Genomic DNA, 23,251 nt, shown 5'->3' on the forward strand with positions numbered 1-23,251 from the left:
GTTTTTGTAATGAAACATGTGTGCAAAGAACAATATGCTATAAACATTAACAATGACGAGTCCGCAGACATTTGTGTGGACAGATGACAGCTTGGATTGGTATTTCGGGTGAATGTCAACTATAAAACTATCAAGTCCAAGGAGAATATGGACTGGGAGTAAAGACGCTCTAGAGGCCGCCATTGTTGATATTGTTTAAGTTTTTCCTTTATTGTCACAAAGAGCATATGTGATGAAAATGTCTATATTTTCACAAAATCAACAATTACTACCACAAATGACTACAATTTCAACATGGAGCCAAATTGAACAATACTTTCTGGTGCAAAAGTGAAATGTCCCAAAAACTTCTACAGCTGTTGCATTATGTACTGTGTGTTTTAACAAACACCCTGACAACATGACTTTGCGGTGAGTTCGCCAGCTTTCGTCATTATTGGCAGCATCTGTGATATCTCAGCTTGGGTCTCAGTGTTGTGTTGTGTTGTGTTGTGTTGTGTTCTAAAGAAATTAGTCGAAAAAAAATCTTTTTCTTGGAAATGTTTACCATCAGTTTGGTGTTTTTGTCAGATTAGAGCCTATTGCAGGCCAGTTTTGGCCCACGGGCCTTAACTTTGACACCCCTGGTCTAATGCAACAATACTCTGATTAAAATACTCCTGTCTGCGATGGATGTCACTCATGATGCTATTCTGAATAAATCACTTGAAAAATGCCTGAAAAACTGAAAGCACAATCAGGCCCATCGTCATAAAAGCCAAGGAAAGACGTGTTTTGTTTTTGGTTTTTTTCCAAATGAGAGATGGAGTCCTGCCTAATTTTCAAGGGCAAAGTGTTCCAAAGTTTTGGAGCTGCAACAGCAAAAGTTTAGCCCCCTCTCAACTTACAGCTTGAATTTACGTTGGAACAATTCCAGGTGGTTAGATGTTTCTGTACTTTAAAGAGAAACTCTGTTGTGGCTTTGAAAGTTTCAGACTTTGTGTTGTTCGGGACCATTTCAAGTGCCTTTGAAAGCATTTACCTTCAAAGTCGATTCCTTATGTTGTGATGAAAAAAAAAGAAATACTGCTTGAACCTTAAAAAAAAACTCGAATTGATTTTCTCAAGTTGGCCTCATTCTTTGGAGCAATTTCCAAATGCCTGAAGGAATCTTGTTCTTCTGAACAAACAATAACATGCAAGTCTCAACACCGCGTAGGAAGGAGACACATTCTGTCTTGTGGATGGAAAGCATACTTCAGTCCAGAAATTGAAGGAAGCAGTAAGAAAGGGAAGAAGATGCTGTGAGAATACATATATATAATACATAGCCTAAAAGGAAATTTCACGGAAAGAAGTGCTACTGCATATGAAGACCGATATACTCTGGATAAATTCTACAAATGTGTACTGTTTAAGCAAAATTCAATTTGTAGTGTGAAAAACACACTGCTCCTCAACAGCATAGGAAAAGTGAAGCAAGGTGGTGGCAGCATCATGCACTTGGCTGCATAAGGACATGTCCACTTCAAAGGTCTGTTCACGAGGATGAAGAATTGAGAATTTTAAAACATACAACACTAAGAGAAGAGGCTGATTGAATCTCTTCTGTTACTAATACTGTATATTTGAAGATTGAGCCCAATGACCTGCAAACACAAGGTCCCATCATAAGATTTCTAGAGTGATTCAATAAACAGCATGACGTGGTGTGCTTTATCTGAAAACAAAATCCCTTTAATTGACACTCTTAATTTCTCCCCTATACAATTTGAGCATGCATACCGATTTATCTAATTTTATTATTTTACTTCTGCATATGTGTGAAATAAAATAAAAAGTTGTATAAAACAGAAGTGCAGGAGTCGCAACATGAGTGAAAGATACAACAAACATCAGGCAGCATAAAGTTGACAAAGAATCACTTCTGGAGTGAAAAGTAAACCAATGTTGTGGTAAGACTTTGGCCCGTTTGAGTCTTAACATAACTCCAAATGCACATACTTGAAATGAAACCTGACACAAGTGAACCAGGCATTTTCAAGTATCATGTTCCTGAAGTGCTGCTTTAGAAGAAACAAGGTGATGCAGCTTTTAGTTCCTACGCTCTTCACATGTGGAACAAATTTCCTGCTGACACACTCACTTCTTTTAAATCAAGACTTAAAACACTATCATTTGCTCAGGCTTTCCAATAAACAATATATTTCCCTTATTCTATCATCTTTATCTTAAAGCTTTCACTTTTTTTATTCTCCTTTTTTTGTTCCTTTCTCAACCTTCTTGTTTTAATTTGTTTCCTTTATTTCCTATATTGTAAAGCACAGTGTCTGGTGCCATAGAAATACATTTGATTTTCCTTGCCTATCCCTAAGAAGCAGTGGGCAGCCACTGTGCAGCACGAAGGGTCACGTCGGGGTCAAGGGCCCTGCACAGTGACCCACGGTACCTGTCAGCTCACTTCTTTAACCTCTGGAGGCCTCGCCACTGTTAGCTGCATGGTAATGAAGTTTAAATAGACTTTTAAAGCACATTCTATCACTTGAGCAATCAGTGTGCTTTCGATGATGTGTCGCATTCTCCTATCCACATACACACGATACGATTACCTTGTGGTTGGAAGCCATGGTGTGATCATACATACGTACATGCAAAGTGGCCCACTATCTTCTAGTTATGTCTGTGGTTTCATTACAAAAACAAACAACAGCGCCAACTCGTGGCCTGACACGTTATAACTACATCGTTTTCAGCGTTTCATTTTCAAAACGTTGCCGTGGAAACGTGTAACATTACTGACACGAAAACACAAACATTTTACTTTTCGCTCAAAATGTCGTATAAACGTCACCTCAGACTGAGGTAGTATTATTATAAGCTCACAAAAAACATAACATTTTATATGTGGGATGAAAATATGTACGCAAAACCACAATCTCTCCTTTTCATACCCACATTTTGTGTTTCCCACTTTGATTGCTGGCGTTTCTACAACCTCAGTGACAACTAGAGGTAAAGTTACATCATTTAGATTTTTCACTGTTCAATGTAATTTAAGATAAATGGGCTCAATGTTTCCATCAGTCCACTTGAATTGAGGCAAGTAGATAATTGACTGTAAGGGTATTTGTGTAAAGCGCTATGTGTTGTGATATTCATTTGGTAACAAATTGAGTAAAACTGCGACGTATTTAAAGGCTTTCCCCTCTCACACAGAGTTAAAGTTTTTGTCAGTATGTCAGATTGGATTAATTTAATTTGCGCAGCTTTAATGCATTTTTCTAGTCCCCCCCCCCCCCCCCTCTGTTACAGTTGAAATCATTTTGAAATCACTTTAAATTTCCATCTTGACTCATTTGTTATACAAACCTGAGCGCAGCCGGATAGCCAACCCCGACGTGCTCACAGGAACTAACAGCTTGTCCGTGGTGCGTTTTGGAACAGCCTTCTCGAGTCTGGGCTGATGAACTAGGAAAGATGCTCCCCTTTGTCTCCCAACAGAGCTTTCCACATCTCCACTGAAGGCTTAAAGTATTTACAATGCTGCAGTCTGCTTTTCCTCTGGCAAAGCCTCCCCGAGGACGGCATTACAGCTAATGGGAGGGATCTGGCAAAACAGATGGAGCTGGCATGCTGCGCATTCATCCGCCGTCTCTCCGAGTTGGAGATGGCTTTTTGTTTGCTAGTTTGTTTTGGAGAGCCGGCCAATTTATAGGGTTAAACCGCAAATGCCATTTCCCTCAAAGGGTTCGGTGGCTTAATTTTGCGCCAAGCACTAAGCTGCATGATGTCATCTGTGGAGCATTAGATGGGTGAGAAAAAACTTGCAGAAGAATGCAAAAAAAAACAAAAAAACGGAAATTATAAAGTGTAATATGTGTTAAAAATATATATTGTTGCACATGAAAGAATGCACATTTCAAGTGAAACTATGCAAACATTTCATTTATTATTCTCAAAAGTCCTTTTGTTGCTCAGAGATGCAGAATAAAGCGAAACCTGGTTAGTGAAGGAGGAAACAAATAAAAAAAACAAAAAAAAACATACAAAGTTCAGCCCCGACAGCACAATTGTAAACCCACTGTAGCTATCACAGACAATATAAGAGTATTTACAATACATAAACTGCTCTGCAGTTTGATGTCTCTTAAAAGTTCCTGATCCATCCTAGTTTTTGATAGAAAAGCACCTTATTTAGTTTGATATGGAAGGATATGTTGAAAGTGTCAGTTCACCAAAATACCAAACATTTTCTATGTTTTTTCCAATATATAAAACAGGGGTTTTAGGTTGGATTGCTAAAACTCCAAACCTTCATTGATGTGAATGTTAATAGTTTCTCTGCTTATGCTGATTAAGTAATGTTCTGTCATGTTAGAATATCCTATTTATTAAACCCAAACTACAGTAATTTTCTATAAAACTAATCAATCAATAGGACAACTGTCATCGACACCAATCCAGCTGACTATTAGTCAACAGAACCTAAAAAAAACTGAGATATTAAACACATTTTGGATTCAAAAGTAGAAAACAACATATTCCTGGCTTGGCAGAAACCTGCAATATCGACATTATTCTGTAAATAATGTTGGAATTCCTACAAACAGACCAGAGAATAAGTCGCCTTAATTTAAACCTGCTAATCGACAAGACACAGTGTGCTTTCACATCAAAATGCGACAGATGGAAATGCATTAATAACCACTGCTGTACACTTGAGAATGTGAGAAGTATTGAAAAAGCTCCAAAAGCTTGAGGCTCTGTTTTTAAATGCACTGCAGCAGCATTCTGTTGTTTATTGGTGTCAGAATGGTGAGGTGTTTGACTTGAAACAAGTGTGATGTTGATCATCTGCATGGCCAAACACTATCGAAGTAAAGCGGGACATTTCCTTTCTTGTGTTTTGGATGAACTGACCTTTTCAAAGAGGTTTTTTCTTTTTTTCTTTCTGAAAAGTTCAGAGGAAACATTTGTCCAGAGTGTGACAACAGCCTGTCTGAACACAATTCAATCTGACAGATACACTGTCTGTGTTAAGAAGCACGACACCACTTGCGCTCTATAAAATTGATTGCACAGATTTATAATTCCTGACAAGTGACACAGCTTGTGTTTTTCCACCGAGTTGCAGAAGGGAGGGATCCACGAGGGACCTGCAGCGCAGCACTGAAGCAGGAAAACATGATTCACTTTGTACAAAAAAAACCCCTTTTTTCTAGTGCAAAGGAAGCGTTTGAACATAGTTTTTCCTGGTCGAGTGCCGTTCTGCGTTTAGCTTCTGTATTGCTGGTCATGATTTTAACATTTTTGTACATTTCCCCAATACAAATGAAACAATCTTCACCTTTCCAACATTAAAGGGAAGGTTAATAAGCACCAAAATTTCCATTTTCCACTAATAAGTTCTCTTCAGATCCAAAGCAGCATCCATGGAGAACAAAGACTAAATCATCTGATCCTGATGTTTTGTCAGTCCCACTGTGTGTTTTCACTGGATGATGGGTGCCACCAGGTATCCATTGAAAGTTATGTAAACATCCACGTCGTCGCTGTAAATGGCGTTCTCCCTCTCCCTCTTGTAGAGCCGCACCCAGACCTCGTCGTTGAGGGCCAGGTTGAGCATGACGCTCTGACTCTGCATGATGGACCTCTCGCTGGGCTGGGCGTACAGGATCACCTGCTCCTTGTCGTTGTGCATGAGGTGCAGGTACGTCTCCTTGAAGTTCCAGGTGTGGATGTTGAGGTTGAAGTAGTAGATCCCCGGGACGTAGCAGTAGAACTTGCCCTTGAACATGTTGAAGTGCTCGTAGGGGTTGACGAAGACCGTGTCGAACACCAGCGCCTGGTAGTAGTCCAGGCTGTGCAGGGACTTGCGACGCCCCACTGAGAAGGACGACTGAGGGATCTTACAGGGGTCACCGGGGGCGCCCGCCTGGCCTTTGCTGCCTTTAAGACCTATCAGCCCTTTGGAGCCAGGGGAGCCCTCCACACCTGGCTTTCCAGGGGTCCCCTTGTCTCCTTTGTCACCTTTATCACCTGAGGAGGAAATTAAAAAAAACAAAAAAACATTTTACTTACTTTTGTAGTCTCAACACACTTCTATGCTCAGTTATCTCCAGACAGCTATGCTGGTGACTGATTTAGGAGATGCCTGCACACCATTTGAAAGCACATAGGACTCTGATGTGCAGATCAAAACCAAAATATTGAAACATTCTAGAATCAATCTTGTGCTAAAAAATGGATAATTACGTTGTAGTCACTAGATTTATTCCCTGAACATTCCCATAGTGAACTCATTTTTTTTACACGTTTGACTAAAGACACTAACACAACTGTGTAACTACTCCACACATGCTGGAGCTGAAGATCGTCTCGTGAGGTGCTGAGTTGTGCTCAGACGATGGCTGACAGCAGTCAGTCCTGCTCAGAGGCGTTTCCACACACATTCAGAGCTCATAAGATTGGACCGACTTACACAACCAAGACCATTCGTTGCCATGGTGTTCACGTTGAGCCCTGGTAGCGCATAAAGATAAAAACTGATTGGGAGTGGAGATGGACATTAGCAGTTACTATATGGTCCAAAGGTATTGATGCACCAATGCTCGTACTAGTATCGGGTATCGGGTTCGATACTGCATGGGATACTCGTACTCGTAAAAGATGATACAACCCGGCGAGTGTTTTGCGTGATGCTCTCCGCCAGCAGTGTCGCCAGCAGGTATTAAGCCAGGGTTATATGGACCAGACTAGTTGAGAACGTGAAGAATATTCCCAATTCAGAGCAGAAATCCGTCCAGTTTGTGGTGCACACACTTCCACTGAGCTTGTTTTTGTCTTTAATAAGCGGAGCCAATTCCAGTAAAGCTTTTGCATCTGGCACTCCAAATCCTCCTTATAAATCTTAATGAGTTTTACTTAAACACGTGGCTTATCTTGATGTCGAGCTCGACGTGGACTTTACGATCGAACAGAACCGTCAGACAAGAGTGAGGAGTTTCAGTAGCTGCGGTCTGGGCTGTAACCCAAAGTGACCTCTATTTAAAAACAGCAGGTACTTTAATAACTGATAAGGTTGATTTATTCCTCAAAATATGATGAAAAGAAGGAGAAATCCAGCGGCGAAGATTTCTATCTAACATGTCAGTTCCAGATATTGACTCCAAAAGCCACAGTTACACTCAATTCACAAGGTTTTCAGGTTAGTCAAACAGTGATCTGTTTCCCTGCAGAGCTACACAAGGAAGTCTGCTTTTCTTTTTCTGCTGCTCCCTTTAATTTGACTCCTTTTTGTGTGAACAACCCCAAACTGTCCAATTAATCTGTCTTCAACTTGACTTCACGTGCACTCTTGTTAAAACCATCCCTGCACGACCTTGATATTTTACATTTGCACACAATTTGGGCCCAACCTCTGAAAATGATTAATGAGCTCATGCACTGTATATCCTGCCATTGACCTTTTTCAGGCTAAAAATATCCGCGGTGATGTGTTGCTATTGTTCCCAGAACATTAAAAAAATAATAAAAAAATCCTGCCAGTGTATATACTACAGTGACAAGTGACATCGCTTATACAGTGGACTTCTCTAAGTGCTGTCAGCACGTCACTACAGAGCGGCTGAACACACCCTCCTTTCACTATGAAAAGAAACAAATGTTGTATTGTTGGATAAAGGGCTTTTGATGGATCAAACAATTTTTTTATGTAGGTTATTGTGGTTTGGGAGCTCCAATAATGACAAAACAAAAGTCTTTTAGAACATCTCCAGGATGTTTTGCATTACTCAGATCCCTTCAAGTAGCTCCTCACTGGACTGTGAGGTAAACACCTCTGGGGCTGGAAGCTGAACCACACAGGAAGAGCCCACAGTGCCGCCCTCGCTCACCATGACCAAACGCTTCCTGGAGAGGTAAACAACGACTCCTCGTCCTCCCTAAAGATTCACAACGACCGCTCCAGCTGTGACCAGCGCTGGACAAGAAGTCCTGAGGCGAGTCAGAACAGTTTCCACAAATAGCAGCTCAGCAGCACCTCTGTACTCGGAAGACTGCTGGGACTGAGTCGTTAACGTGACATTAAGTGACATCTTCGACACAGAACAAGAAAAAAACAAACATAGGCGCAAGCTTTGATGATCAGAAATCTGACAGACAAATGATGTGTTTTCTTGTTTGAAGCAGTAAAAAAATATCCAAATAATGAGAAACTGAATGTGAAGAGGGAACTGTTTTGAGCCCAACTCAAAGACCTCAAACCTGCTTAGTTTGTACCACAAACGTTCGACTGATTTTTACACGGTCTGATTTGCATTTTTAGAGCTGCGATTCCCATATATAACAGTATGTCATTTTTAGCTGATTTCATACGAAGAGATTAAACCAGGAACATTTATGGGTATTTTTATTTTTTTTATCATAATTACTGATAGGCTGTTTTTACGTTTTCCAGTGAAAACAGAAAACTTTTATTGTGTTTTGGGTTTACATCTGTTTACATGGCAATGGTGTTCCGAAATGCTCTGTCTCTGTGGAAATGGGGTAAAACGCATGTTTTTGAAAGCTGTCTGACTTTTTTGCAACTATTCAAAAATGCTCCGACACCGTCTTTGTGTAAAATAAGCCAAATGCTATTTTCTCAAAAGCTGCTACTGCACATGTGCACCACGGCTGTAGTGATTATATCTTCTGCACGTGCGCGAGTAGATGGACAACAACAACAATGGCAACAGTGGTTCTCTACATGCATGTGTGTGTGGTCTCATTATAAAAACAACCAAGAGTGCTGACTAGTGGCCCGACATGCTCACTACATTTCTTTCTTTCTTTTTCTGAAACAACGCAAAAATGATGCATTTTCACTCAAAACATTGTTTTTCATCTCATTATCGCTTTAACTACATAACCTTCAGAACAAAGCATTGTCAGTAATGTATTTATGATGGATGATGCACTAGGGGATTTCACATGTGTTGATGTCTCTGTGTTCTTCTCGTGAAAGATGTATGCTCATGACTAATAGCTGTTAGTTATATCACTGCAAAGAGATTTTGGTATTTGTAATTGCCCTTTGTGATGAATAAGAGCAGGAATCATGTCTGTAGTGCATGACTATGTGCTTATCACCCGAGATGTTCTTCAGTCCTAAGACACTCAACATTTGTGATGCTATAAGCTATAACACGCTGACTATGACCAGTAGAGTTTAAAAAACAATGGCAGTGGTTTGAAAATAGTTGCAAAGAGTCCAGGTTAATCAAGTCTCAAAGATTGAGACACCTCAAGTTATTCAATAGGTTTTTCTTTCAGTCTTAATGTGAATCAGTAGAATGGAAACCATCTTGACACTCTGGAGACTGCCATTGTTGGTATTGTCCATCTACTGAGCATGTGCAGAAGAACTAGGCAATACAGCCGTGGTGCACATGCGCAGAGTTTCCGAAAAGTCCATTTTCCCTGTTTACATGGAAATGGAGTAGAAGCGTTTTTGAAAAATTTATTTTTCCCCATTTCAACGGAGATGGAGTCTGAGAAATTTCATCAAGTTGCATTTTCAGCGACACCGAGCACCGTTGTCTTGCTCCTGTCGGACACCCAAAACACAACGAAAGTTGTCGTAAAGAGGGTCTACATCACTCGTCTTTTACTTTTCCATTGTCTTAAAATATTTACAATGCTGTTTGCAGATCTGATGAAACAACTAGTGACTTCACTGTGATTAATAAAGGTTAACTAATAACAAATTATACCTCTCAATCCTATATGCATTTTGTTTTTGATGATTTCTTCAGTCCTATTGTAATCTTTCATACATATTTCTTTAGTTTCTTGCGAAAAGTTAAAATTGAGATAAAAATCGTATTTTCATATTTGCTTTTACTCAGATTCAGAAGGTGGGCATGGAGAGTTAAAGTTGCGCTGCGAAAATATTTTGTTTTTGTTAGTTCATTAAGCCATCTCCATTTTCCATTATTAATATTCGTAAAGAAATGTCCCCTTAGTTACATTGTTCTCCTCAGCGCAGTTAGTGAGCAATTCAAAAAGAAACTCTATTCCGGTATTGCCTTTCACCATAGTGTTACATTCCTTTAAGGTTTTTAACAGTGGAAAACATACAGAATAGTCCTCAAAGTGGAATCAAAAGAATAAGTTAAGTACTACACTTTCAGTTTAGAATACATTCAGTTCATTTCCATTCATTTTCTCGTCCTCAAGCCTTTTTTACTTTGACTGTTCCAACAGAAGGTGAACTGACATTCACAAGTGGTCAAGTTAATTATAAAACATTCTCTTCAACATTTTAAGTGAATGTCGTATCTTCGTTTTCTACGACTATAGAGTGAAAATGGTGACTTATTATTTATTGTCTGTTGCGCTGTATCTGGAATCCTTCACCATTAACCCATGTGACCCAGTGGCCTAATGGATAAGGCATCAGCCTCCGGAGCTGGGGATTGTGGGTTCAAGTCCCACCTGGGTTGAAAGCTTACTCTTGTTCCTGTCTGTTTAAAGATATGTTTGCATGGTACCAAGAACATACTGATATTAATCTAGATGTGAATGTTTACTGACTGGTATTTACCCACTGTGTCACTTTGGCCCAGAGATGAGCAAACTCTGTATCTACTGTGCATTGACAGCAGTTTCACAGAGAGCTGATACCACTTTTATTGTGACCAAAGACTGCCTGAGATAATCTTCTGACAGTGTCAGAAAGTGGACTCCCACTTCTCTCCACAGTGTGACTGCTGCTACAATCTGAAAGAGAAACAGTAGAAATGCAGCAGAAATGACGCCACATTCAACATGATACCAGAGCAACACAGATCCCAGTGAAGGTCTCATGCTTGTGTTTTCTTTTTTATATAAACAGGCTTCCTTAAAGCCTGTTTAATCTCCATGGGTCCCAATAGCCATCCGCAATGTATTTTATCACAAAAATGCACTTAAATGAATTTGAAAAAAAGCTAACTTTACAATCTTTTTCATTCATTTCCCACTGCCTGACAGAAAATGTTCCACATGACACTAAAAGATCAGCTAATGCAGTTTCATAAAATGTCCCCATTATGTTTTTATGTAGAACCTTTTACAACTTCATATTCTCCAATCACCATCTGTTACCAGTTTTAAAAATCTGTATTTTTCAAGTGATATTTTTTTGCATATTTTTTTTTTATAAGTCAAGTGCTTTAGTCTAATTTTAAATTGTCTAAATTATTACATACAAATAAAGAAAAAAAAAATCTATATATATGTATATATAAAACACTTTGTAAATAAATCTATGTTAGGACAGATACAAAAAAGGCATGTTGGACAGAGCGATCAAAAATCTCACCAACACACCTGGAAAGAGAGAAAGAAAATGAGTCAACGTGCCAGGTTGCACGCATCTTGCACCCGCGCACTGCCAATATGTTTACTCCTCACTGGCTTTCAGAGTGAATGGTGAAAGTTGTTTTAATACACTAGACAACACAAAATGAATGCATTATTCTATGAGAGAAGATGTGGGTGGAGTTGGACTGTGCGGATTCATCTGCTCCACTCTTTAACGCTGCAGATAGTTCAGTTTGTTTGTTGTGATGTCAGTAGAAAGTGTTGCTTTGGTGAGATTCTGCTCCGGTTTAACAGGTTCTGAACTGTTTTGAACTATGTGTGTGTGTGTGTGTGTGTGTGTGTGTGTGTGTGTGTGTGTGTGTGTGTGTGTGTGTGTGTGTGTGTGTGTGTGTGTGTGTGTGTGTGTGTGTGTGTGTGTGTGTGTGTGTGTGTGTGTGTGTGTGTGGCATGAGCGGGAAGGAGAGGCTTTTTCACGGTGGAGAAGTTGGATGTGTTTGGGGGTTGATTGAGGGTCAGAACAGAGTTGGCATGTCCAGTTATCAAAGGACCAGGAGATGAAACGAGAGAACGATGACACATGATTTGGCCTTGACGCTCTGCTTCAGCTGGCTGCTCACCGTCTCATATTAGACACACATGTTCTCTCACTAATCCCGCTCCAGCTGTGGCTGTGTGGAAAAACCTCATTGTAATCCCTTTCTCTTGTCACACGTTTCTTTTTTCATTTCATTATTGCCCTCCAGGCTTCTGTACTTATTTGCACATGCAAATACTTTTACACAAATGCACAATCAAACCAACACTGTTGGCACTTCCTTTCAGCAACGGTAAGAACAAACTAGGCGTCAAAGATTTGACTGTCAACTCAGCCATCCATCTGTAACCAGCAAAGGTCAGTACGAGTCCACAGTGTCAAGTAGAGCTGGGATTCATTCGGATGGTATCAAGATTTCTTATCTTTCTAATCTAGTCAGATTAATTCCAGTCAAAGCAGGCCTGATGTGTCTGTGTCAGCAAGAATTGTTCGAGAAAATGTCATATGTAGCCTTTAAAACCCTGTGCACTTGTCATTCTTAGATGAACCATCCCCAGGCTTCTGGTGTTGATTTATTCCGATAAAGTTAAAAATATTCCCAGTTCACAAGGTAGATTCAGAGAAAGAGATGAATTGTAATTAAACAATAGTTTGTATCAGGCAGTTGCTGCACATAACAAGCTCACTAAAAATCATTGGCTGGCTTTTCCCAATTGATAATCCAGTCACGATCCCGGTGAGTCATGCTGCTGCTAATGTTCATATTCTCTCTTGGTAGGATCAGGGGCAATTATCTTCAGGTCTACTTCTGATTGTCACTCACATCAGGTCTCATTGTCTTTGAAGTGAATACACAAATGGGTGACAGTGTTTTTTTTCTTTTTTCTTCAAAGTGTCCACTTACCGGGAGATGTCAATGCAAATCAGTATGTCATTGTGTTTAGGTAATAGAAACTATTAAGACCAGTGTTTTGCATATTATCCTTTCTCCAGGTAGGAGGCATCATCAGAGCAATAGAAAAATAATAATAGAATCAGATTAATTGGACTTGGAAGACATGCCAGTCTAGTCAAGCGAATAAGTGATGAAGCCAAATGGGTAATTGGTGAAACGTCTTTCAAGACATATGACCCGGTCCTGTTGATCTGATCCAATTGCTGCAAGAATAAGGCCCCGCTTACACAACAACACTTCAAGTGAAAACACACCATTTTGGCGCTGTTGTTTGTTTTTACAATGAAACCACACACACATGCACACACAGAACAATATGCTATTAACAAGACCAATGGCAGGTCTATGGACATTTGTTTGGACTAATGACGAAGTTGGATTGTTATTCCGGGTGACTCTCAACCATAAAACTACCAACTTGGAGAATATGGATTAGGAGCCCCTGGTGTGCCTGCGTCGTCGCAACTTTTCAGAAAAGTTGCGTTTTCCTACATTTCCACGGAAACATAATAAGAGCATTTTTGAAAAGTTGCATTTTCTTTTGTTTTCACGGAAACCGAGTCGAAAAGTTGCTTTTTCTGTTTCCATGGTCAAAAAATTTCAAACAGTAGCATTCAACTTCGTTTCCACGGAAACCAAGACCGAAATGTTTTCGAAAAGTTGCATTTTCCTCCGTTTCCACGGAGACGGGAGTCGAAGCGTTTTCAAAAAGTCGCATTTTCAGTCTCTCCGATCATGTAAACAGACTCCCAAAACACAACAAAACTTTTCTGTTTTCGAGTAATCGAGGCCTACGACCAATGATTTGCGAATAACACGTTCACCACATTTCTACGACATTCACCGGGAGGAGGTTCCAGGGAATCAACGCCTGGGAGGAATAAAGCTGCACTGGTTGGACATTTGGTAAGAAACTTCTGGCTGGGTTCTCCCTTTAACATGTCACCATCTGTATCCACAGTATGTCAGGTCCATTCCAGGTCAAGTCCAAAACTTTGATCCCCCCCGATGGCGCTTGACTGACTTCAAGTAAAGCTGAGGGACTAAAGCTTGTTTGGCTTGTCTTGAACGTCCCTTAATGGACCAAATCCATCTTCTTTCATGGATCCATAAGTTCTGAGTGTTCAGTCTGCATTAAAGTCATTCTTCCTTGATTAGTTTTCTTGTTGCTTGCATGAAATCATATGTTGATATGCCCATTCTGTGACAGACAGACAAGAGCCTTTTCAGTCACCACTTGGCTGTCTGCCTCTTTCACAGAACGTGGTTGATTTTTTTTTTTTTTAAGTGGTTCCAGGTTGCGTTTATCAGCAAAAAAATCAATTTCCCTTTTAGACGGTCACTTTTTTTTCTGGTCTCAATCTACTTGAGCATCCATGCATGGTTATATTTAGGAGCACCGCTCCATTATAATATAGGTTGATTATGCTTTTGATGAAGTATTACTCCAGTCACACACTCAGCCGTAAGGAGAATCAGCTATGTGATTAAGATAATGTAGCTTAAATCAGGAGAAATTAAACAGGCATTCAGTGATGCAGAGTCAAATCAATACACGTATTTCCTAAATGCGGCGTACCAGGGAAAGTCAGTCAAAAAAGAGCTGCCTTGTACTTAAAAAATGGGGTACTTCTTTCACTGAGCACAGTTTAGAGACAATATTACTCCATGCTGTGGGTGATATCATGATATCATATCATGATATGATATCATGATATGATAACATGGTTTTGACACACTTTAGACTTTGCATGAATAGTGGGCAAGAATCAAAAGAGAGGTAATTCAAAATGTCACTTTTTGAAAATGCTCCGACTTCGTCTCCCTCCATGGTAACTGGGGAAAATGTAACTTTTTAGAACAAAACAATCGACAATGAGAGAGTGCCATGAGCCCCGTGACTTGGTAGTTCTATAGTAACAGCAATATAAGGTTCTCGTCTGTCCACACGAATGTCCGTGTACTTGCCAGTGTTAATGTTTATAGTGTTTCGTTACTTAATAAAATCATCGGACATAATAAAATCGTCATATATTTCTTTGTCTGTCTGTATGTCTGTTAGCAAGATTACGTCAAAACTACTGCGCGGATTTTGATATTATCACAGATAGATATTTTGCCATGGAAAATTCCATAAGGTTTATGAGGTGATCTGAAATTTTATTTATTTTTTATTCTGAGTCCAGGTCAACCTTGGCTGCCAAAAATCTGTGATTGCTCTTGTTCTATGTGTGCACATGTGTGTGGTTTCATTACAAAAACAGCACCCGCTAGTGGCCTGGCATGCCAGCTCCATTGTTTTTCAGCATTTCTGCTGTTTACGATTTCAAAACATTGCTGAGTAAAGTGAAACTTTTCAGGAACAAAAACATAAAGTCTTTGCATTTTCACTTTCAACGTCAAGTAATCAGAGTCTTATTCAAACCACGTGACAGTGTTCAGTAGGTTTGAGAAGCTCATGGAGGCTCTGGTACCTTTCAGGATGGTCATGTTGATGACGGTTCGGACTTCGGGCAATTGATATTGAGCCGCGGCCGGTGCAGACTCCTGGTGGTCGCAGCACCGTCTGCATAGTCTGGACGGCGGTCTGGAGGGCGACGGGACGCAGCAGACAAAGGGGAGGAGCAAGAGCAGCCTCAAACACACCGACCACATGGCAACCTGAGGGTACAATGACAAGACGAGGTTAGAGGGGAAAGCTGTTGAATCTACCACCTCGTATAAAGCATAACTCTGGTGCTTCTTTCTATATTGATAAACACGAAACCAAAACCAGTATTTTTGGGTGGTGCAGTTTTTGTCATTCCTGTGGATAAATGGAAAAGTAGTAACATATTTATTTGATAGTAATAATATCTTTCAAAAGCTGAAAACACAGACTAGGTAATCTACACCTTATGTGTTTTACAGTCGAGATGCAACTCTCTCTTGCATTAGTCATGGTCGTGTCCCAGAATGCCGTGAAGCCAAGAAGCTTTCGTTTGAACCGACATTACGGAAGCACTGGAGATCACCCAAACGCTTCCTACGTCTTTTACACCCGTTGAAAGGTTTACTGGTAAAGGTAGACCATCACTGTTGTAACTGAACAAAGCAGACATTTGAGCATTAAAAAGCTCTAGGATTTTATTTAATTTTTTAAAGAACCTTCAACAATATCATCAGACTGTGCTTTGAAAGCCACAGATGGCGAATTTGTCATACTGGATCCAGAACGTTTGGATTGAGAAATCTAAGCCAGCGGGGAAACGCTGGACTAAACTCAAGGAAGGAGAGAGTTCTGCGGTCACAAGTACATCTGGCCTCAAGTGGAGGGGGAAACACCAGCAGTGATGCAACAGCGTTTATTTAATACCCTTTCATGAACATTTCAAGGGAAACTATGCACTGCTAAACCACTGACCCTTGGTGTACTGTCGGTAAAACACACATACATATAAAAAGCAGCCACTTTATTCAGAACACTTGAATCTAACAATGTCGTGTTGAGGCTGGGGTGTTCCGAATATTCTGCCCCTCTCATGTATGTTGAGGACGTGTTCAAAATATTAGGGAACCCCGTAATTATACAGCTGATTAGAATCGCAACAGACAGCCTTGAAAATAGTCCATCAAGTTTGTTAAGACTTCTTTGTTTCATAATAGATCCCATTCATTAGCCATTGTTTCCTTCTCTCACAATCAATGAAAACAACTCCAACAAAGACTACACAACTTACAGAATGGAAGCGGAAAATGAGAGGCCATGCTTCAGTCAGTATAACTCCAAACATATGGCAGCCAGTTTATACATCGAGTACCTTATGGTGAAGTGATTGCATATATTTCAAAGATAATGGATAATCCAGAAGGGCTGGAAGTGTTCCTCTGACACAATGAAACCCACAAGGCCATAGTGTTGCCCAAAACTCATAAAGTACCCTCGAGTACTGTTACGTTTGAAGTTGTATTCTGTTGTCTGCTATCACGGAAACGCTTCTTGTACGCACACGTACCAAAAATAAAATAGAAATATTGATAAATCTCATGTAAAATGTGTGTTTTAGCCCTGAATCTTGACTGCATGTCATGGTCTTAGATTGGTTTACAGAACATGTTCCTCACTTGTCCCCACGAATTCCTCATGTGTTAATAATAAAAGCTGTGGCTGTATAAATGGCTCATACAAACGTGTTAAGAACTTCAGTTTCTAAAATGCAGGATGAAAACTGCAGATCAAAATATATATATATCTGTTCGATGTGAGTTCAAGCTAAGAAATAGTGTCTTTGTGTCAATCTATTATTATAAATTTAAAAAATCCATACTTCACTTGTTTATTTAATCACATTGTTATTATTCAAATCCAAACTGGGATTTTTGTATTCATTTAGACCTTGATGAAGGGAAAATGCCAAACCATTTACACAACAATGGCACACAGTCACTGAAAATTGAACTTTTTGAAAACGCTTGTTTACTGTGTACAGAGGGAAAATGGAACTTTTCTAAAACGCCGGTACTTATATGTAGTCCGGTCGTAGTACATGGTCATGTGCATGCACGACAAGGATTCATTAATAACATTTGAATGAATCCAGGTGCTATTTGAGCTCTTCACTCTTTTGAATTAAATCGCACTTCTCCAATACAGTGTGCATTTACTTCAGCTTCAGTGTGTTTACGGTGTAGTGTTCCCTGGGCGGCTGTATTACATAAACACAGTCTTCATATGAAAACTGCATATTTTCAGTGTTTATGCAGTTTCTATGCGTATGGTGATCATTTTTGTACGCTGCTATTTAAACATGACACTTTAGTTGTGGGGCAAATCTGTGCTGGGAGTTTCATCCTAAATATGAAGCTGAATAGAAGATAGACAGATGGATTTAGAGGGAGAGTGTCCACTTTTCGTGGACGTCTCGTCTCTCCTATATGAAATGATGGATAGGTCGTTGTGGGTTCTTCTTTAGGCCGCACTGAGAAAACGTCCAACAACAGACCTGAGATGGTTCCGTGCAACAAATTCCTCAAAAACAACAGCAAATTGCTTCTTATTTACAAATCGTGTACAGAGAGCTGATCTTTATCGACCATGTTTTGTCCCATTTCCACTTTTAACTGATTGAATTCAATGTAGTAAAAATCAAGACGAAAGGTTAGAGGAAAATTAATGAATCAAACGGGAACAACACAACTGAGAGAAATAACAGAGAATCCCGCGGGGGTTTTCACAGTCGTGGCCGAGTGGTAACAGGATTTGATATGATGGATGAAGCATGACTGAGAAAATAAAACGACTGGAGCAGAGCCTGGGCGGTTTTTTTTGACTGCTGATAGTAAAGTCAAACCACAGCGGTTATCAGTGGAGTCTGACTCACTGATACAGGATGGTGAACAGTGTTTGAAAAATGAGTTGCGAGTTATGGAATTAATTTCTATCTTTTTGTCATTTTGATCAAACTCCTGCTGCAAATCAGGAATAAGACTTTGGCTCGAGCTCATTCTAATAACTCTGAGACCATGTCCTCGCAGACAGAACAGGAGGGTTTGTACATCTTGATGTTTTATGACACTGCGGTGAGCCCACGGCTGCTTAGTTCTCCAAGTGAAATGATCAAATCCAGACAATCATTCAGTTTTTCCACATGGGCTCAGTGTAGCAGTGTCAGCAGAGCTCGTCACAGCAAGCTACTGTATCTTTGTACTGTTTTTAGGGTAGTTCACATTTACGGGAAGATCTGAATCACTTGAAGGCAACTGTGTTTTAAATCATCCACAGACTCCCTTGTTTGAGTAACCAGTGTGATGCAATGTACTGTACTAGTGATTAGCTAGGTTGAATATATATGTTTTTAAAGTACTACTGTATTTTGATTAGAGCTGCATGAGGTGAATGAGCCGCAGGCAATATCATTGAGTATTCTGATTTCAGTATAAAAAACACTCAAGTAGATGTTAATGTCTTTGTGACTTCAGAATTGTTCTTTCAACCAACAGTGGTCTGATCAGACGGTCAAACTTTACATTTTTGTGGATTGGGTACCTGTTTACACGACAACCTCTCAGGTGAGAATGTGTCGTTTTTGTGTTTTCATTGCAGAAAGGTTCTGAAAACGGTGTCCATTTTACTATAAACATCAACAATGGCAAATACATGGCCATTCGTATGGACAGACAACAAACGTGGATTACGGGTGAGTCTCAACTATAAAGCTACTGAGTCCCAGGAGAAAATCGATTGTACACGCGCCAGAAAAGCTGCGTTGACCTCTGATTCCACAGAGACAGAGTCGTAACATTTCCAAAAAGATTCACATAGGAGTGTTTTCAAAATGTTGCACTTTCAGTGGCTCCGAGCACCATTGTGTAAACGGACACCCAAAAAGCCATGAAAGATTTGTATTTTTACTGGAAAACTGTGCGATGTAAAGGGGCCCTCGGCCCACACTTTCATTTCATATTATATTTCATATCATTTTCAATTTGAATGCACAGCGTATAGAAACATAATGAATTGTATTTCACTTAGTCTTTTGTAACTTGTATATTGAACATGTTGATATTGCAATGAATTTAAAATATATTGCCTGAGTTACTTTCGGTAAGAAGTAACTTCCACTACTTTCAATTACCTAGTAAGTGAAGGGAAGATGCTCCATAATCTGGATTGTAGCTGAAGTTACATCTGTTAATGGGATGAAGATGATCTATAAACTACAAGTTCATGAACTAATGACAATGGGAAGAAGCAGCAGTAAACAAAAATGGTTGAAATTAAAAACCAACTTGTAAACAGGTTTAATAAAGTGAAGTTAATGGTTCATTCAAGCAACTAATGCAGCCTACTGCGAATTAATGTTACCGACAGTCAGATATCCACCATATTTTCTATTTTCCACAGTGTAAAGGAGCCTGTTTGTGCCTGTTGTCCTCTGCAGAGCTCACAGCCTGCTCCGCTGTGCAGACAGGCTGTGATTTTACTATTAGGTAAACTGGTGGAAAAAGAAAGCTGACCTCAATGATCATTGTTAAACAATTAACATAAACCCATGCTGGGAAGAGTTGCAGACACTGAGTGCATTGTCAGTGAACAAATACGACGCACTGTGGCACAGTTTTAAGATTTAATACTGTATATAGTCATGGTCTATATTTTATTTTCAAACCAGCAACTGTGCAGGAAAAGCCATGTCCAAGAAATGACTGCAGACCCCTTCTCCAATTTCAATTTGGTTTTAAAACACCATTTCTTTGCAGCACACACACACACACACAACACACACACACACACACACACACACACACACACACACACACACACACACACACACACACACACACACACACACACACACACACACACACACACACACACACACACACACACACACACACACACACACACACACACATCAGAACAAGGGAATTAGGAATATAACCAATAGGCTCCTAACCAGCACTGCTCTATAGTCTATAATATCTCATTATGGTTTCCTGTGAAGTGCAAATCAAATTTTTACAACTTGAGAGAAGGAAACGCAAACACTCCAACAAGGCCTGGATCTATTGTACCAAAACATCCTGTGTGATCAACTTAGTGCCCTCTGATGGACAAACAACTCCTCACATGTAAATAAAAATAAGGGAAAAAAAGAGAAAGGTAAAAACAAAACAAAAAAAAAATAGAGAAAAAGATAATAAAAAAATTCGAAAAAAAACACAAAAATTAAGAAAAAAGAAGAAAAACTCAGAAAAGAAGGAAAAAAATGAAAGATCAACAGGAAAAATCCTAAAATGAGAAAAAAACAAAAAGGAGAATTAAAAAAAGAAAAAAGTAAAAAGAAAACATGACAAAAAAATACATATAATATATATATGATATTTTACGAAGGAGTCGAGTCGGCTTTCTTTATTGCCTCCAGCCACATGACAGTTCACCTGTCAAACTCAAGGTGCACACCACAATATATAACTATAATATTATATATTAAATATAGACTATTATTGACTCCATACTGTAATGTTATCTGATACTGTGATAAGAAAATCTTATTTGTCACCGACAAAGTTCAGAACCTGTTATTCATCTATGTTCTCAATTAAAAGATTCAGCTTTTGAGATATCATTTTGGAAAAACCAAAATGTTATTTTGCTTTGGGATTTCCAAATAAAAGTGGTCTCTCTCTCTCTCTCTCTCTCGCTCTCTCGCTCTCTCTCTCTCTCTCTCTCTCTCTCTCTCTCTCTCTCTCTCTCTCTCTCTCTCTCTTGGTTTTATGAACGGGCTACAGACTGTTTTTTTTTGTCTTTTTTTGTGATAATATCGGCAGCTCCCAAAGCCGGCAGAACAATTTGTTCACTTTGTTGTCATTTTTTCCAGATTTTTGTGCATTAAGGTATCCAGCCAGTTGCCACCAGGTTGGATTTAGTCCTGAAATAATGAAGTGAAATCTGATCTGTTGTCGACACAATCTAGGGCAGTAGCTCTCCTTCAGATTGGGCAAACATATTGATTTGCACACCATCAATGCACATCGTATGGGTCGGTCAGTCTTCTGCAACATGTAAATTGCATTTATTGATATGGCGATGATGATAAATGTGCTATATATTGTTTATAAAATTATTATTACTTTGTGATTTTCCACTGAGTATGCAGGAATTTCAACTTGGCATGAATAACACATAAATCTTATGTAAACACTGCAATGTGCTGACATGGCACTGCTGCCTTTATATGGTTGATATTTGATCAGTAAATCGGATTTAGGGGTATGATTGCTTTAGACAAGTCCAGACACCAGACCGAGGAAGCAAGTAGGCATGCAACCACAATGCTAAAATGCACATTAAGGGCCTATTAGGGCCAAACATTTAGTGTGTTATAGGTATCCGTTTACACAACAACGGTGCCCGGAATTCTTTGGAAACAGCTCCCAAGGAGGAACTCTCTGAAAATGCTTGGGGCCCATCTACGTGTCAACAGGGAAACACTGCTACCGTGCATGCGCGCCATGGCCGTGGTAAATAATTCTTCTGCACATGCCAAGGAGTTTGGACAATAACAACAATGGCGGCTTCCAGAGTGTCATTGACTCCCAGTTGACGTTCTAGGTTTATAGTCCATATGGGTAGTTTTACAGTTCAACGTCACCCATTATAGCAGTCCAACTTGCTCGTCTGTCCTTACAGAAGTCCTTGGACTCGCCAATGTTAATGATGAAAACAATACATTTCTTTTGTATAGCACTTTTCAGAATATTCAAATTCAGCAAACATTCAAACAGAGGAACGTCATGAAACAAGTCATAAGAAACATCATAGAAACAGATAATGTTAAAGTTTAGTGTCTTATTCTCTGTGCACGAGTGTGATTTCGTTACAAAAACAAACAACAACACCCACTAGTGACCCAACATGAAAACTACATCGTTTCTCGTGATTGCCCGGTAAAAGGACATCGTTTTCAAAATGTTACCACGCAATTGCGAAACTTTTCCGAAACAAAAATGCAAAAACGTTTTCACTTGAAATGTTGCTGTGTAAACTGGTCCTTATATTTGTTAAGAGTAATTTTATCAGTGAGTAAATCTGTAATAACATACTCATCATACACTTTTATCACAAGATGATCAACACTTACTCAGCCACCACACGCGTGCTTTAGTCATAATGAATTCATTTGTGGAGCCACGTCTACAACAGCAGGGCATCAACCGCAGGGCGCGCGCAAGCGTGCACAGTTCCACAACACAACGCCGGGTCATGCGCATGCACGTAGGAGTATCTCTAACTTATTTCCCCTAAAGTAAAAAAAAAAAAAAAATCACTGCTGAGTTGGCAACTTGTGAATAACTTTCTTCTTCTCCTGCACGTCTCTGCAGGCACGCCGACGCGCCGCCGGGTGTTCAGAGCTCCCGCTCCTGCAGAGCGCATTCTCGTCTCTTTTACACTCTTTGCATCACTCTGTGCGTGAGTTTCACGCAAAGTCACATCGGTATATGCTGCAGTGGAGTGACTGTCAGCTGGTGTCTCGTGTCGTTTCTTACCTGCAGGAGTTTCAGCACAGCCGATGAAGAGAAGACAAACCGCTGCTGTGAGACAGAAAGGAGGAACTACAGAGGAGAAACCTCTCTCTCTCTCTCTCTCTCTCTCTCTCTCTCTCTCTCTCTCTCTCTCTCTCACTCTCTCTCTCTCTCCCTCCCTCTGAGTCCCTCACAGGACGAATTTCCACACCTTTGCCCCATCCTTTCTCCTGAGATCATCTCCCCACACACCCATCCATCACCCTTCAGAGTTCTCTCCGCTGCATCCTAAACTTACAACAGAGGACTAAATAATATTTACCCAACAGAAATAGGTCACACTGCTTCCTCTCCCTGTCTGACACTCTGTCTTCCCAAGCTTTCCTGTGTACTTGGCCAAATGCAGAGCAACCAACTAGTCTTTTAAA

The 23,251-nt window shown here is 39.9% G+C and overlaps 1 protein-coding gene across 1 annotated transcript; it reads right to left on the reverse strand.

Moving 5' to 3' along the window:
- Positions 1-3,906: 3,906 nt before the first annotated feature.
- c1qtnf6b (C1q and TNF related 6b) lies at positions 3,907-23,198 on the reverse strand. The gene is made up of 3 exons (XM_080464086.1): positions 22,848-23,198; positions 15,293-15,479; positions 3,907-6,018 (listed from the first exon to the last, which is right to left on the reverse strand). The coding sequence occupies exons 2-3, from the start codon at positions 15,471-15,473 to the stop codon at positions 5,471-5,473; spliced, it is 729 nt and encodes a 242-aa protein (XP_080320212.1). The 5' UTR covers positions 15,474-15,479; positions 22,848-23,198; the 3' UTR covers positions 3,907-5,470.
- Positions 23,199-23,251: the final 53 nt, after the last annotated feature.

Source organism: Lipophrys pholis (assembly GCF_963383615.2).
Source record: "Lipophrys pholis genome assembly, chromosome: 5".
Lineage (NCBI taxonomy): Eukaryota > Metazoa > Chordata > Actinopteri > Blenniiformes > Blenniidae > Lipophrys > Lipophrys pholis.